The sequence below is a fragment of the Panulirus ornatus genome, chromosome 37 (assembly GCF_036320965.1).
Source record: "Panulirus ornatus isolate Po-2019 chromosome 37, ASM3632096v1, whole genome shotgun sequence".
In the NCBI taxonomy this organism is placed as follows: Eukaryota; Metazoa; Arthropoda; class Malacostraca; order Decapoda; family Palinuridae; genus Panulirus; species Panulirus ornatus.
In genome coordinates this window covers 22,482,028-22,500,590 of record NC_092260.1, presented here as the reverse complement: position 1 = coordinate 22,500,590, position 18,563 = coordinate 22,482,028, and the positions used below count along the sequence as shown (strand labels likewise).

The window sequence follows — 18,563 nt, the reverse complement described above, 5'->3', positions numbered from 1 at the left end:
TATGCCTTTTATATCTTTTATGAGCGATCCTTACCTTTCATTTTTCTTTTGCTGGATGAATAATCCACATGGTGGGTTACCACAAGTTTAAACCAGGGTTGATACGTTTATCAAAGATGTGGCTGCTTTGTGCCCTCTCTTATGTAATTATTCCCATATAGTGCATGTTCCTTATGTGAGTTCATCGTGAAGTTTGTACAACGACTGAAACTGAATATACGGTATATAAATCTACATTTCAACATATGTATGCATTTTTTTCAGGCTCTGTTGCGCATCTCGTACGTCATGTGAGCGAGTTTACCGTCAGATGGCAATGTACACAAGGTTTCTCTGGTCTCACATCCTTAACCATATAGCGAAAACTTGAGTGGCTGAACATCAACTAGTCATAATGAGTATATTACAGAAAATTGCCGACATCGAGGCCGAGGTAATGAGAAGTGTTATATGTAGTAGATATTGTGTCTGGAGTTTCTTTTACCCCATGTTAATGGCTTAAGGTGCTGGTGAGATCCCGAACTTCGTGTGTCAGTTCTCTAGTCTCCAGCTGGCACTCATTAGTTAGGGTAGATAGCTACTTAATAGATGTTTTGGATGTGTTATTCACATCCTACATTATCCCTGAAATTGAATGTACATGGAACAGGGGAAAACATCAAGATTCTCTTTGGGATCAAAGGAAGGTACACATGGAATTTTTCTGGAAAACGTGATTCCCAGGTTTTGGCATTAAGGAAATCATTCTCGTTTGGTCAGACAGGCATGAAAGACTAGACCACAGATGAAATTAAAGGTGCCATTACGAGTGACAGCAGTTGTAATATAGGTCCTCCGCTGTTCAAGTCATTAGTTGCCTTACTTGTTAACGTACAATTATCTAGAGTGTGTCTAACTAGTTATATTTTAGATGATGCAGGGCCTCCAACAACTCCATGTGCTATAGGAAAAAAATTCCATGTTGTCTTTATTGTAAAAGTAAGATAATACTTGGGTTAGATAAGGACTTGGCACAAAAATTCTGAGTAATGAGAATCTGATTGTTGATTTTAACCATAAACTGAAAAGGACTTGTAAGGCATTTTTGAGTGTGTGGAATACAGAAGCGCTGAATATTGACCTTTCCTGGGAAGCCCTAAGGTTACCTGCTTAGTGTGGTCAGGATCAGCCAGAATTGATGTACCATGCGTAAATGTGCTTTCAAGGTTGCTTGTCAGAAGTGGTTGTAGTTTAAAACTCCAAAAGTAAGTGAAATTACAAAGGATCCCTCTTTTGTGTTGACAGGAAGAGTGCAGAATTGTCTAATTTGCAGAATGAGTCTGTAGTATTATATGTGCCATATGTTTATTGGTTTTTGCTTGAGGACTTCATACATTGTTTAGGAGGTACATTTTCCGAAGAATGTTTATGCTTTTCGAGGTATGACTCTGATTACTGTAATGTAATGGCATATTAATGTATATTTATTTTTTATATTTATTTTGCTTTGTCGCTGTCTCCCGCGTTAGCAAGGTAGCACAAGGAAACAGACGAAAGAATGACCAAACCCACCCACATACACATGTATATACATACACGTCCACACACGCAAATTTACATACCTATACAACTCAATGTATACATATATATTAACACGGACATATACATATATACACATGTACATAATTCATAATTCATATCCCTGGGGATAGGGGAGAAAGAATACTTCCCACGTATTCCCTGCGTGTCGTAGAAGGTGAATAAAAGGGGAGGGAGCGGGGGGCTGGAAATCCTCCCCTCTCGCTTTTTTTTTTTTATTTTCCAAAAGAGGGGACAGAGAAGGGGGCCAGGTGAGGATATTCCCTCAAAGGCCCAGTCCTCTGTTCTCAACGCTGCCTTGCTAATTGCGGGAAATGGCGAATAGTATGAAAGAAAGAAAGAATATGATTCATACTGTCTGCCTTTATTCATTCCCATCGCCACCCCGCCACACATGGAATAACAACCCAATCCCCCCTCATGTGAGTGAGGTAGTGCTAGGAAAAGACAACAAAGGCCCCATTCATTCACACTCAGTCTCTAGCTGTCATGTAATAATGCACCGAAACCACAGCTCCCTTTCCACATCTAGGCCCCGCAGAACTTTCCATGGTTTATCCCAGACACTTCACATGCCCTGGTTCAACCCATTGACAGCACGTCGACCCCGGTATACCACATCGTTCCAGTTCACTCTATTCCTTGCACGTCTTTCACCCTCCTGCATGTTCAGGCCCCGATCACTCAAAATCTTTTTCACTCCATCTTTCCACCTCCAATTTGGTCTCCCACTTCTCCTCGTTCCCTCCACCTCTGACACATATATCCTCTTGGTCAATCTTTCCTCACTCATTCTCTCCATGTGACCAAACCATTTCAAAACACCCTCTTCTGCTCTCTCAACCACACTCTTTTTATTACCGCACATCTCTCTTACCCTTACATTACTTACTTGATCAAACCACCTCACACCACATATTGTCCTCAAATATCTCATTTCCAGCACATCCACCCTCCTGCGCATAACTCTATCCATAGCCCACACCTCGCAACCATACAACATTGTTGGAACCACTATTCCTTCAAACATACCCATTTTTGCTTTCCGAGATAATGTTCTCGACTTCCACACATTCTTCAAGGCTCCCAGAATTTTCGCCCCCTCCCCCACCCTATGATTCACTTCCGCTTCCATGGTTCCATCTGCTGCCAAATCCACTCCATTCAAACTTACCTCCCAATTCACTTGACCCTCAACCCTACTGTACCTAATAATCTTGCTCTTATTCACATTTAATGTATACACAGGTTGATAATACTATTGATATAAAAATGTAAATAAATGAAAAATAAAAATTTCCTCTTCATCATTTGCTCTGATTATATGGTACAGTTGATATCCCAAAGAATTAACAAGGATCAAAGCTTTTAACAGAAAGGTAGCTTGGAAAAAGTTAGAAATATTTGGGCTGTTACAAAGAAACACATTTATATCCTTTCTTCAAAAGAAGTGATTTATAAAAGTATTTGTGCTGTTACAAAGAAACACGCTTATATCCTTTCTTCAAAAGACAAGTGATTATAGACAAATTATGTTTCAGATGGCCCGAACACAAAAGAACAAAGCTACTATGGGTCACTTAGGCTTACTTAAGGCAAAATTGGCAAAATTGAAGCGAGAATTGATTACCCCAAAGGGTGGTGGAAGTGCTGCAGGTGAAGGTTTTGATGTTGCCAAGACTGGAGATGCACGTATTGGTTTTGTAGGTATGTATCCTTATTCATTGCTGCTTAGTGTTGCAATACTATAATGTATTTTTGAAGGAGGTGCCATGTGAATTGAGGTGATTTGCTGGCTGGACAGCTAAACTATGGTAAATTGAAAGGTATCATAGTTATTTTTTTAAGATGATGCTGTTTGATAAGCTGAACTGGAGGAGTTCGATATAATGCTAAAACTAATTGGTGAGGCTTATGGGAGAGAGAGAGAGAGAAATGGTCTGTCTCTGAAAAGTAATTTTGAAGAGTATTAATAAGTTAGGGTATTCAAAATTTTGAGTGTGACCGTCATTAAGTATGACCATGGGAATGTTGAAGTTCTGGAATCAAGTCTTTCTAGAGAGAAGAGGTGGACATGTACTGAGAGCTTTGAAGAATAAAAAGACATCAAGTGTAGAACGTTCAAGAAGCTTACAAAATGGAATACATGCAACTCTTGCATTTGAACGTGAAACCACAGTTTTCCCATACACATGATTAAAGAATGAGAGCAGTTGAGATGTATAACATATATACTATGGTAGGAATTAGAAAATTATTTAAGAGATTTTTGACTGTGACACACAGAAATGTAAGAAATGCATACATTGCATAAGTGATGTGGCTGTTCAGGATGTGATGATTAAGAGGTTGAAAAAATGATAGTAAGTTGACTATTGAAGATGGGTATTTGAGATGAGGATGTTAAAAGTAGATAAGATAAATGGCTTGTTGTGGGTACGTTATTTATTAGGTAGATTTTTTTCCAAGGTTGTTTCAGGAATACCAAAGATGATGACTCCACCTTTTCCTTTTGAACTTTTTGTCATGTCTGCATACAACAGAGCTTGAAGGACACAAGCCAGGCAGTCCCGTCCACTTAAGTCAAGCACATCTGTTTCAGGAATTTTATTATCACTCCTTTCACAGTTGGTTTCATAAATTGTGAATACATACCAACTGTGAGGCAGATAAATCTTAACATGCAAAACAGACTCTTGTATGGGAAATCCCCATTATCATCCAGAATTAACATGGACTGATAAGGTGACTGCAAAGCTTTAGAGGAAGAATGCATTTTAGACTGGACAACATTTTGGAATTGTGGTTTAGTACCTCTGATCTGTTGTACTGTAAAAGCCCCAGGCTTCATTTGCAGCAGTTTGTTGTTCATGCTGTCATAAGCATTTGACTTGTGTTCCGTAACATTAATCTCTGTGTGATTCCTTGGTTCATATCAATTATTATTATTATTATTATTTTTTTTTTATTATACTTTGTCGCTGTCTCCCGCGTTTGCGAGGTAGCGCAAGGAAACAGACGAAAGAAATGGCCCCCCCCCCCCCCCCCCCATACACATGTATATACATACGTCCACACACGCAAATATACATACCTACACAGCTTTCCATGGTTTACCCCAGACACTTCACATGCCTTGATTCAATCCACTGACAGCACGTCAACCCCGGTATACCACATCGCTCCAATTCACTCTATTCCTTGCCCTCCTTTCACCCTCCTGCATGTTCAGGCCCCGATCACACAAAATCTTTTTCACTCCATCTTTCCACCTCCAATTTGGTCTCCCTCTTCTCCTCGTTCCCTCCACCTCCGACACATATATCCTCTTGGTCAGTCTTTCCTCACTCATTCTCTCCATGTGCCCAAACCACTTCAAAACACCCTCTTCTGCTCTCTCAACCACGCTCTTTTTATTTCCACGCATCTCTCTTACCCTTACGTTACTCACTCGATCAAACCACCTCACACCACACATTGTCCTCAAACATCTCATTTCCAGCACATCCATCCTCCTGCGCACAACTCTGTCCATAGCCCACGCCTCGCAACCGTACAACATTGTTGGAACCACTATTCCTTCAAACATACCCATTTTTGCTTTCCGAGATAATGTTCTCGACTTCCACACATTCTTCAAGGCCCCCAGAATTTTCGCCCCCTCCCCCACCCTATGATCCACTTCCGCTTCCATGGTTCCATCCGCTGCCAGATCCACTCCCAGATATCTAAAACACTTCACTTCCTCCAGTTTTTCTCCATTCAAACTCACCTCCCAATTGACTTGACCCTCAACCCTACTGTACCTAATAACCTTGCTCTTATTCACATTTACTCTTAACTTTCTTTTCACACACTTTACCAAACTCAGTCACCAGCTTCTGCAGTTTCTCACATGAATCAGCCACCAGCGCTGTATCATCAGCAAACAACAGCTGACTCACTTCCCAAGCTCTCTCATCCACAACAGACTGCATACTTGCCCCTCTTTCCAAAACTCTTGCATTCACCTCCCTAACATCCCCATCCATAAACAAATTAAACAGCCATGGAGACATCACACACCCCTGCTGCAAACCTACATTCACTGAGAACCAATCACTTTCCTCTCTACCTACACGTACACATGCCTTACATCCTCGATAAAAACTTTTCACTGCTTCTAACAACTTGCCTCCCACACCATATATTCTTAATACCTTCCACAGAGCATCTCTATCAACTCTATCATATGCCTTCTCCAGATCCATAAATGCTACATACAAATCCATTTGCTTTTCTAAGTATTTTTCACATACATTCTTCAAAGCAAACACCTGATCCACACATCCTCTACCACTTCTGAAACCACACTGCTCTTCCCCAATCTGATGCTCTGTACATACCTTCACCCTCTCAATCAATACCCTCCCATATAATTTACCAGGAATACTCAACAAACTTATACCTCTGTAATTTGAGCACTCACTCTTATCCCCTTTGCCTTTGTACAGTGGCACTATGCAAGCATTCCACCAATCCTCAGGCACCTCACCATGAATCATACATACATTAAATAACCTTGCCAACCAGTCAACAATGCATTATTATTATTATTATTGTTGTTGTTGTGCTTTTTGCTGTTTCCTATTTCAGCAAGGTATCTTAAGAAAACATGAAGAATGGCCCAACCACTCACATACACATATTTATACATAAACGCCCATAAATGCACATATACCTAGCAACATATACATAGCTATACATTTCAACATATACATACACAGACATACATATATACACATGTACATATTCATACTTGCTGCCTTCATCCATTCCTGTCGCCACCCCGCCACACAGAAAATAGCATTCTCTCTCTCTCTCTCTCTCTCTCTCTCTCTCTCTCTCTCTCTCTCTCTCTCTCTCTCTCAGCGAGGTAGTGCCAGAAAAAGACAAAAGGGCCACATTCATTCACTTTCATATTTGTTGTTGAGGTATATGTGGATGTGGAATGACATTATAATAGTTTGTATATCTCCATTTTTGCTGATCTTGTGTTAAATAGTCATCATTCAGGCATATTTTAGTACAGAAAATACAGTTTTAGATTTATCTTTAAGGCTCCAGTCACTCACGAAAGTCCACTTCAAAGCTTGGCCTTAATTGAAATATAGAGAGAATTATGAAATGGACAAAGCAAGGTAGCATCAGGAATTTATGACTGTGCCAGTGAGGTAAATCCATACTTTCCAACCCTCTACTCCCACCCCTTTTAGTCTATTCCATGACATGAGATATTTTGTTATTATTCTTTTTACCCTATTCCTTGGGATAGAATTTTTATATAAGAAAACTAATTTCCACACAGAAAGAGCTTTCATTGTTGAAATTACTGTTGTTGGTAGAACCTGCAGATTTTTTGTCAATTTTTGACAATCTTCCGATTGCTTGACACTAAAATACACCAGTGCCCTCAGGACCATGCTACTCTTTCTTTCATACTAAAGCTTGAATATGAATGAAGGATATATCCAGTTGCCACCCACGCACATGGTATACAGTGCTGGTGATCCTCGATCTTTTGTGGTCATATCTTTCTTACTGTGATTGGCTGGTCTGTAGGTTTTAGCTGTCAAAGAACATGGGGTGGAGCAGTAATGATGTAATTGTTTACAACTTTTCAGGGATGTCATTCATTAGCTTATGGTGGGTAGAAGTTATGGACATGATGTGTACATTGTTAGGTTAGCTTGACCTTTTATTGACATGAGGTATACATTTTTAGGTCAGCTTGACCTTTTATGGACACGATGTATACATTGTTAGGTTAGCTTGACCTTTTATGTCTGAGCTGCCATGATTGGGCAGGACAGCCATGCATGTGCATGTCAAGCTCCTTTTGTCAAAGCACAGAAAAATATTCTCATTTTGAGCTTTGTTATTATTATTATTATTATGCGTAAGACAAGGGAGCAAATGGGAACTTCAGTGAAGGGCGCAAATGGGGAGGTGATAACAAGTAGTGGTGATGTGAGAAGGAGATGGAGTGAGTATTTTGAAGGTTTGTTGAATGTGTTTGATGATAGAGTGGCAGATATAGGGTGTTTTGGTCGAGGTGGTGTGCAAAGTGAGAGGGTTAGGGAAAATGATTTGGTAAACAGAGAAGAGGTAGTAAAAGCTTTGCGGAAGATGAAAGCCAGCAAGGCAGTAGGTTTGGATGGTATTGCAGTGGAATTTATTAAAAAAAGGGGGTGACTGTATTATTGACTGGCTGGTAAGGTTATTTAATGTATGTATGACTCATGGTGAGGTGCCTGAGGATTGGCGGAATGCGTGCATAGTGCCATTGTACAAAGGCAAAGGGGATAAGAGTGAGTGCTCAAATTACAGAGGTATAAGTTTGTTGAGTATTCCTGGTAAATTATATGGGAGGGTATTGATTGAGAGGGTGAAGGCATGTACAGAGCATCAGATTGGGGAAGAGCAGTGTGGTTTCAGAAGTGGTAGAGGATGTGTGGATCAGGTGTTTGCTTTGAAGAATGTATTTGAGAAATACTTAGAAAAGCAAATGGATTTGTTTGTAGCATTTATGGATCTGGAGAAGGCATATGATAGAGTTGATAGAGATGCTCTGTGGAAGGTATTAAGAATATATGGTGTGAGAGGCAAGTTGTTAGAAGCAGTGAAAAGTTTTTATCGAGGATGTAAGGCATGTGTGCGTGTAGGAAGAGAGGAAAGTGATTGGTTCTCAGTGAATGTAGGTTTGCAGCAGGGGTGTGTGATGTCTCCATGGTTGTTTAATTTGTTTATGGATGGGGTTGTTAGGGAGGTGAATGCAAGAGTTTTGGAAAGAGGGGCAAGTATGAAGTCTGTTGGGGATGAGAGAGCTTGGGAAGTGAGTCAGTTGTTGTTCACTGATGATACAGCGCTGGTGGCTGATTCATGTGAGAAACTGCAGAAGCTGGTGACTGAGTTTGGTAAAGTGTGTGAAAGAAGAAAGTTAAGAGTAAATGTGAATAAGAGCAAGGTTATTAGGTACAGTAGGGTTGAGGGTCAAGTCAATTGGGAGGTAAGTTTGAATGGAGAAAAACTGGAGGAAGTAAAGTGTTTTAGATATCTGGGAGTGGATCTGGCAGCGGATGGAACCATGGAAGCGGAAGTGGATCATAGGGTGGGGGAGGGGGCGAAAATCCTGGGAGCCTTGAAGAATGTGTGGAAGTCGAGAACATTATCTCGGAAAGCAAAAATGGCTATGTTTGAAGGAATAGTGGTTCCAACAATGTTGTATGGTTGCGAGGCGTGGGCTATGGATAGAGTTGTGCGCAGGAGGATGGATGTGCTGGAAATGAGATGCTTGAGGACAATGTGTGATGTGAGGTGGTTTGATCGAGTAAGTAACGTAAGGGTAAGAGAGATGTGTGGAAATAAAAAGAGCGTGGTTGAGAGAGCAGAAGAGGGTGTTTTGAAATGGTTTGGGCACATGGAGAGAATGAGTGAGGAAAGATTGACCAAGAGGATATATGTGTCGGAGGTGGAGGGAAAGAGGAGAAGTGGGAGACCAAATTGGAGGTGGAAAGATGGAGTGAAAAAGATTTTGTGTGATCGGGGCCTGAACATGCAGGAGGGTGAAAGGAGGGCAAGGAATAGAGTGAATTGGATCGATGTGGTATACCGGGGTTGACGTGCTGTCAGTGGATTGAATCAGGGCATGTGAAGCGTCTGGGGTAAACCATGGAAAGCTGTGTAGGTATGTATATTTGCGTGTGTGGACGTATGTATATACATGTGTATGGGGGTGGGTTGGGCCATTTCTTTCGTCTGTTTCCTTGCGCTACCTCGCAAACACGGGAGACAGCGGCAAAAAAAAAAATATATTATTATTATTATGATTATAATACTTGATTGCCATTTTCCATGTCAGCGAGGTAGTGCCAGGAAACAGACAAAGAATGGCCCATCCACTCATATACACACCTATATGCATAAATGCACATTGAGGACAATGTGTGGTGTGAGGTGGTTTGATCGAGTAAGTAATGTAAGGGTAAGAGAGATGTGTGGAAATAAAAAGAGTGTGGTTGAGAGAGCAGAAGAGGGTGTTTTGAAATGGTTTGGGCACATGGAGAGAATGAGTGAGGAAAGATTGACCAAGAAGATATATGTGTCGGAGGTGGAGGGAACGAGGAGAAGTGGGAGACCAAATTGGAGGTGGAAAGATGGAGTGAAAAAGATTTTGAGTGATTGGGGCCTGAACATGCAGGAGGGTGAAAGGCGGGCAAGGAATAGAGTGAACTGGATCGATGTGGTATACCGGGGTTGACGTGCTGTCAGTGGATTGAATCAGGGCATGTGAAGCGTCTGGGGTAAACCATGGAAAGTAGTGTGGGGCCTGGATGTGGAAAGGGAGCTGTGGTTTCGGGCATTATTGCATGACAGCTAGAGACTGAGTGTGAACGAATGGGGCCTTTGTTGTCTTTTCCTAGCGCTACCTCGCACACATGAGGGGGGGAGAGGGATGGTATTCCATGTGTGGTGAGGTGGCGATGGAAATGAATAAAGGCAGACAGTGTGAATTGTGTGCATGGGTATATATGTATGTGTCTGTGTGTGTATATATATGTGTACATTGAGATGTATAGGTATGTATATTTGCGTGTGTTGACGTGTGTGTATATACATGTGTATGGGGGTGGGTTTGGCCATTTCTTTCGTCTGTTTCCTTGCGCTACCTCTCAAACGCAGGAGACAGCAACAAAGCAAAAAAAAATAAAAAAAAAACACATATGAACATATACACATATACATATATTCATATGTACTTATTCGTAGTTCTTCCTGTTGCTACCCAGTTCCACAAGAAAGAGCATCGCTAACCCCCACTTCAGTGAGGTAGCACCAGGAAAAACACAAAAAAAGGCCACATTCATTCACGGTGGAGGGGACGAGGAGAAGTGGGTGACCAAATTGGAGGTGGAAAGATGGAGTGAAAAAGATTTTGAGTGATTGGGGCCTGAACATGTAGGAGGGTGAAAGGCATGTAGGAATAGAGTGAATTTGAACGATGTGGTATACCGTGGTTGATGTGCTGTCAGTGGACTGAACCAGGGCATGTGAAGTGTCTAGGGTAAACCATGGAAAGGTCTGTGGGGCCTTGATTTGGAAAGGAAGCTGTGGTTTCAGTGCATTACACATGACAGCTAGAGACTGAGTGTGAATGATTATTATTATTTTTATTATTATTTTGCTTTGTCGCTGTCCCCCGCGTTTGTGAGGTAGCGCAAGGATACAGACGAAAGAAATGGCCCAACCCACCCCCATTCACATGTATATACATACACGTCCAGACACGCAAATATACATACCTATACATCTCAATGTACACATATATATACACACACAGACACATACATATATACCCATGCACACAATTCACACTGTCTGCCTTTATTCATTCCCATTGCCACCTCGCCACACATGGAATACCATCCCCCTCCCCCCTCATGTGTGCGAGGTAGCGTTCACACTCCGTCTCTAGCTGTCATGCAATAATGCCCGAAACCACAGCTCCCTTTCCACATCCAGGCCCCACACTACTTTCCATGGTTTACCCCAGACGCTTCACATGCCCTGATTCAATCCACTGACAGCACGTCAACCCCGGTATACCACATCGATCCAATTCACTCTATTCCTTGCCCGCCTTTCACCCTTCTGCATGTTCAGGCCCTGATCACTCAAAATCTTTTTCACTCCATCTTTCCACCTCCAATTTGGTCTCCCACTTCTCCTCGTTCCCTCCACCTCCGACACATATATCCTCTTGGTCAATCTTTCCTCACTCATTCTCTCCATGTGCCCAACTATTTCAAAACACCCTCTTCTGCTCTCTCAACCACGCTCTTTTTATTTCCACACATCTCTCTTACCCTTACATTACTTACTCGATCAAACCACCTCACGCCACACATTGTCCTCAAACATCTCATTTCCAGCACAGCCACCCTCCTGCGCACAACTCTATCTATAGCCCACGCCTCACAACTATATAACATTTTTGGAACCACTTCCGTCAGACATACCTATTTTTGCTTTCACAGATAATGTTCTCACCTTCCACACATTTTTCAATGCTCCCATAACTTTCACTCCCTCCCCCAACCTGTGACTCACTTCTGCATCCATGGTTCCTTCAGCTGCCAAATCCACTCTCAGATATCTAAAACACTTCACTTCCTCCAATTTTTCTTCATTCAAACTTACCTCCCAATTGACGTGTTCCTCAACCCTACTGTACCTAAGAACCTTGCTCTTATTCACATTTACTCTCAACTTTCTTCTTTCACACACTTAACCAAATTTCAGTCACCAGCTTCTGCAGTTTCTCACCTGAATCAGCCACCAGCACTGTATCATCAGCAAACAACAACTGACTCACTTCCCACGCCCTCTCTTCCACAACAGACTGCATACTTGCCCCTTTCTCCAAAATCTTGCATTCACCTCCCCAACAACCCCATCCATAAACAAATAAAACAACCATGGAGACATCATGCACCCCTGCCGCGAACCAACATTCACTGAGAACCAGTCACTTTCCTTTCTTCTTACTCATACACATGCCTTACATCCCTGATAAAAACTTTTCACTGCTTCCAACAATGTGCCTCCCACACTATATACTCTTAATACCTTCCACAGAGCATCTCTATAATGATAATAATAATGGTGCAACTGCCAGTTGCACCATTATCATTATTAATGGGGAGGTAATAACAAGTAATGGTGAAGTGAGATGGAGTGAGTATTTTGAAGATTTCTTGAATGTGTTTGATAATAGAGTGGCAGATATTGGGTGTTTTGGTTTAGGTAGTGTGTGAAGTGAGAGAGTCAGGGAGAATGGTTTTGTAAACAGAGAAGAGGTAGTGAAAGCTTTGCAGAAGATGAATCTGGCAAGATGGTGGGTTTGGATAGTATTGCAGTGGAATTTATCAATAAGGGGGGGCGACTGTATTGTTGACTGGTTGGTGAGGATATTCAGTGTATGTATGGTTCATGGTGAAGTGCCTGAGGATTAGTAGGATGCATGCATAGTGCCATTGTACAAAGGCAAAGGGGATAATGGTGAGTGTTCAGAAAGAGAGGTATAAGTTTGTTGAGTATTCCTGAGAAATTATTTAGGAAGGTATTTATAGAGCATCAGATTGGGGAAGAGCAGTGTGATTTCAGAAGTGGTAGAGGATGTGTGGATCAGGTGTTTGCTTTAAAGAATGTATGTGAGAAATACTTAGAAAAACAGATGGATTTATGGATCTGGAGAAGGCATATGATAGAGTTGATAGAGATGCTCTGTGGCAGGCATTAAGAGCATATGGTGTGGAAGGTAAGTTGCTAGAAGCAGTTAAAAGTTTTTGTCGAGAATGTAAGGTATATGTACGAGTAGGAAGAGATGAGAGGAAAGTGATTGGTTCCTAGCGGATGTTGTTTTGCAACAGGGGTGTGTGATGTCTCCATGGTTGTTTAATTTGTTTATGGATGGGGTTGTTAGGGAGGTGAATGCAAAGGTTTTGAAGGGAGGGGCAAGTATGCAGTCTGTTGTGGATGAGAGGGCTTGGGAAGTGAGTCAGTTGTTGTTTGCTGATGATACAGTGCTAGTAGCTGATTCATGTAAGAAACTGCAGAAGCTGGTGACTGAGTTTGTTAAGTGTGTGAAAGAAGAGAGCTGAGAGTAAATGTGAATAAGAGCAAGGTTATTAGGTTCAGTAGGGTTGAAGGACATGTCAATTGGGAGGTAAGTTTGAATGAAGAAAAACTGGAGGAAGTAAAGTGTTTTAGATATCTGGGAGTGGATTTGGCCGCGGATGGAACCACGGAAGCAGAAGTGAGTCACAGGGTGGGAGAGGGGGCTAAGGTTCTGGGAGCATTGAAGAATGTGTGGAAGGAATGTGTTTGAAGGAATAGTGGTTCCAACTATGTTATATGGTTGCGAGGCATGGGCTATAAATAGAGTTGTGCGGAGGAGGGTGGATGTGTTGGACATGAGATGTTTGAGGATAATATGTGGTGTGAGGTGGTTTGATGGAGTAAGTAATGAAAGGGTAAGGGAGATGTTTGGTTATAAAAAAGTGTAGTTGAAAGAGCAAAAGAGGGTGTATTGAATTGGTTTGGTCACATGGAGAGAATGAGTGAGGAAAGATTGACAAAGAGGATATATGTGTCAGAGGTGGAGGGTATGAGGAGAAGCGGGAGACCAAATTGGAGATGGAAGGATGGAGTGAAAAAGATTTTGAGCGATCGGGGCCGGAACATACAGGAGGGAGAAAGGCATGCAAGGAATAGAGTGAATTGGAACACTATGGTATACTGGGGTCAACGTGCTGTCAATGGACTGAACCAGGGCAAGTTTTGTGGGGCCTAGATGTGGAAAAGGAGCTGTGGTTTCAGTGCATTACACATGACAGCGAGAGACTGAGTGTGAACGAATGTGGCCTTTGTTGTCTTTTCCTAGCACTACCTCGTGCGTGCACGAGGGAAGGGGGTGCCATTTCATGTTTGGCGGGGTGGCAACGGAATGGATAAAGGCAGCAAGTATGAATATGTACATGTGTATGTATGTATATGTCTGTGTTTGTATGTGTATGTTTATGTTGAACTGTATAGGTATGTGTATGTGCGTGTGGGCGTGTATGTATACACATGCGTATGTGGGTGGGTTGGGCCATTCTTTCGTCTGTTTCCTTACGCTACCTCGTTAACGCGGGAGACAGCAACAAAGTATAATCATAGATTATTATTGAAGACAGAAGTAGAAGTTTAATAATATTGATCACATTGGTTTCAGTTGTGACACTTGTCAGTAACTTAAACCTCATAATGAAGGCTTTGTCATAAAGGCTGAACTTACCATCTGCTGACAGCCTTGTGTATGAAATGATACTGATTGCCACATCTTTTATGCTTTACATAAATGTTGGTTCATGAAATTTCTTTTGATTGTCATGCCTTCCCTTATCTGTAACTCTGGTAACAGTGGTGAAAGGTTAATTACTGACACTATACAGATGATTAATGTTAGTTTAAGATTTTACTTTTTGGATTATCATTATAAGTTCATAAGATTAATAGCATCTTTTATGCTCTACGTAAATGTTGATACATGAAATTTCTTCTGACTGTCATGCCTTGCCTTATCTGTAATTCTGGTAACAGTAGTGAAAGGTTAATTACTGACAGTATACAAATGATTAATGTTAGTTTAAGATTTTACTTTTTGTATTATCATAGTAAGTTCATAAGATTAATAGCATTTTTTTCCTTTTCAATTTTATTTGATAAGGCTTTCCATCTGTGGGTAAATCAACATTGCTAAGCAACTTGGCAGGCGTTTATTCTGAGGTGGCAGCTTATGAATTTACCACCCTCACTACTGTCCCGGGTTGTATTAAATACAAAGGAGCTAAAATTCAGGTGAGCAACTAACTAACATCTTTGTTAATGCATAGTAGATGATTTGGAAGCAGAATTTACTCTGCAAATGCAAATTTTGGATTTTGATATTAAGATAATGGTATATGTTACCACTGAAAGCTTTATTTTTTTCGTACATATTTGCCATTTCCTGCATTTGCAAGGTAGCATTGAGAACAGAGGGCTGAGTATTAGAGGGAATATCCTCACTTGGCCCCACTCTGTTCCTTTTTTTGGAAAAGTAGAAAACAGGAGGGAAGGATTTCCAGCCCCCTGCTCCCTCACCCTTTATTCTCCTTCTGTGACATGCAGGGAATACATGGGAAATATTCTTTCACCCCTATCCCCAAGGAAAGCTTTATACGTGAGGGAGGATATTTCCTCTCAGACTCAGTCCTCTGTTCTTAACACTACCTCACTAACATGGTAAATGGCAAATACCTATGAAGAAAAAAACTTATATAAATGTATGCACAATCATCAATGGAAAGAGAAAATAAAAGACAGAGTACTTTCGTTTAATACATCCTCAGACAGGGCAGGGGAGATAAGAGTGTTGAGGTCCTTAAAAAGTACAGAGGTAGCAGTGAGATGTGGCTTCATTATCCCCGTGAAGAACAGGTGGACGCTAATTATGTGACCTTACACCTGACCTTCCTTTCCTTACGTAGTGTGTGGACAGTGTTACTCTGATGGATACTTCTTAATGATTATTTCAGTTAACAGTTTGTCACATTTAAAATAGCCAAAGGACATATTTACATTATCAAAAGTGCCAGAGATCAGACATGATCCAATTACATTTCTTTCACTGAAACAATTTGATTTAGCTATGGTCTTAGCTCCTTCCCAGTTGATATGATGATCAAAGGCAGCTTTACATTGAAATAAGCCATTGCTCTGTTGGACTATCTTAACACTGTACTTATGTTGTGAGATCCTAGTCACCAAACCTTTCCCTGATTGTGGCGTATTGGACAATAGGGGAAAGATTTGGAGACTAGGATCTTACAACACAAGTACTGTGTTAGGATAGCCCAACAGAATGGCTTATTTCAACGTAAAGCTATAAAGTTGCCTTTGATCACCATATCAACTGGGAAGGAGCTAAGACCATAGCTAAATCAAATTTTTTCAGTGAAAGAAATGTAATTGAATCGTGTTTGATCTCTGGCACATTTGATCATAATGTAAATATGTCCTTTGACCATTTTGAATGTGACAAACTGTTAACTGAAATGATTATTAAGAAGTATCCACAAGAATAACCCTGTCCATACACCATGTAAGGGGAGGAAGGTCAGATGTCACATCACATGATTAGTGCCCACCTGCTCTCCACGGGGATAATGAGGTCCCATCTCACTGCTACCTCTGTGCTTTTAAGGACCTCAACACTTGTATCTCCCCCACTCTGTCTGAGGATGTATTAAATGAAAGTACTCAGCCTCTTATTTCCTCTTTCCAGTGGTGATTGTGCATATACCTCTTCACGGTAAAGTGAAGGTTCTCCATATATGTGTGTGTGTGTATGCTTCATTCTGCAACTTCCAATATATCTAGATTTTTCATTTGAAACTGCCCATTCTTTCAGCTACTTGATCTCCCCGGTATCATTGAGGGAGCCAAGGATGGCAAGGGTCGAGGTAAGCAGGTGATTGCTGTGGCTCGCACATGTTCCCTCATCTTCATTGTGCTCGATGTTTTAAAACCTCTTGGTCAAAAGAAGTTGATTGAAAAAGAATTGGAAGGTTTTGGGATCAGACTTAATAAGGTGAGAACTTGAATAAATTTCACTTTTTACTTATTATTATTGTTGTTGTTGTTATTATTATCATTTATTCATTTTTATTATACTTTGTCGCTGTCTCCCACATTAGCGAGCTAGCGCAAGGAAACAGACAAAAGAATGGCCCAACCCACCCACAACACGTATATACACACACGTCCACACTCACACATATACATACCTATACATTTCATCGTATACATATCTTTTCTTTCTTTCATACTATTCGCCATTTCCCGCATTAGCGAGGTAGCGTTGAGAACAGAGGACTGGGCCCTTGAGGGAATATCCTCACCTGAGCCCCTTCTCTGTTCCCTCTTTTGGAAAATAAAAAAAAAAAAAAAAAAAAAAAAAAAAAGTGAGAGGGGAGGATTTCCAGCCCCCCGCTCCCTCCCCTTTTAGTCGCCTTCTACGACACGCAGGGAATACGTGGGAAGTATTCTTTCTTTTTCTTTTAAACTATTCGCCATTTCCCGCATTAGCGAGGTAGCATTAAGAACAGAGGACTGGGCCTTTTTTGGAATATCCTCACCTAGCCCCCTCTGTTCCTTCTTTTGGAAAATTAAAAAAAACGAGAGGGGAGGATTTCCAGCCCCCCGCTCCCTCCCCTTTTAGTCGCCTTCTACGACACGCAGGGAATACGTGGGAAGTATTCTTAATCCCCTATCCCCAGGGATAATATATATACATACACAGACATATACATATATACATATGTACATAATTCACACTTGCTGCTTTTATGCATTCCTGTTGCCATCCCGCCACATGAAATGACAACTCCCTCCCCTTGCACGCGCGTGAGGTAGCGCTAGGAAATTATTCATAATTGCTGTTCCCGCATCAGCGAAATAGCCTTAGTAAACAGACAAAGAATGGCCCATCCACTCATATACACATACATGCCCATATATGCACATATACATACATACGCATATCAACTTATACAAACACAGACATATACTTATATACACATGTACATATTCATACTTGCTTGCCTTAATCCATTCCTGTCAATACTCCGCCATACAGGAAACAGCATCATTACTCCCACTTCAGTGAGGTAGCGCCAGGAAAACAGACAAAAAAGGCCACATTCATTTACACTCAATCTCTAGCTGTCATGTATAATGCACTGAAACCACAGCTCCCTATCCACTTCCAGGCCCCATGGATCTTCCATGGTTTACCCCAGATGCTTCACATGCCCTGGTTCAGTCCATTGACAGCACGTCAACCCCAGTATACCACATCATTCTAATTCACTTTATTCCTTTCATGCCTCTCACCCTTCTGTCTGTTCAGGCCCTGATCGCTCAAAGTCTTTTTCAGTCCATCCATGCAGTTTTTTGGGGGGGCAGTGTGCAGAGTGAGAGGGGTCAGGGAGAATGGTTTGGTAAAGAGAGAAGAGGTAGTGAAATCTTTGTGGAAGATGAAATCCGGCAAAGCAGCAGTTATGGATGGTATTGCGGTGTAATTTATCAAAAAAGGGGGTGATTGTGTTGTTGATTGGTTGGTAAGGGTATTGAATGTATGTATGGACCATGGTGAAGTGCCTGAGGATGGGTGGAATGCATACATAGTGCCATTGTACAAAGGCAAAGGGGATAAAGGTGAGTGTTCAAACTACAGAGGCATAGGTTTGTTGAGTATTCCTGGGTAATTACATGGGAGAGTATTGACTGAGACGGTGAAGGCATGTATCGAGCATCAGATTGGGGAAGAGCACTGTGGTTTCAGAAATGTAAGAGGA

The 18,563-nt window shown here is 41.4% G+C and overlaps 1 protein-coding gene across 1 annotated transcript in view; it reads left to right on the top strand.

The window, feature by feature from the left end:
• The first annotated feature begins 273 nt into the window (after positions 1–273).
• 128up (GTP-binding protein 128up) overlaps positions 274–18,563 on the top strand; it is a 31,283-nt gene continuing 12,993 nt past the window's right edge. Inside the window, exons 1-4 of the mRNA XM_071683970.1 lie at positions 274–433; positions 3,120–3,285; positions 14,891–15,021; positions 16,616–16,795. Of these exons, the coding sequence (XP_071540071.1) occupies positions 395–433; positions 3,120–3,285; positions 14,891–15,021; positions 16,616–16,795 (516 nt within the window). The 5' untranslated portion in view covers positions 274–394. The remainder of the gene's footprint in view (positions 434–3,119; positions 3,286–14,890; positions 15,022–16,615; positions 16,796–18,563) is intronic.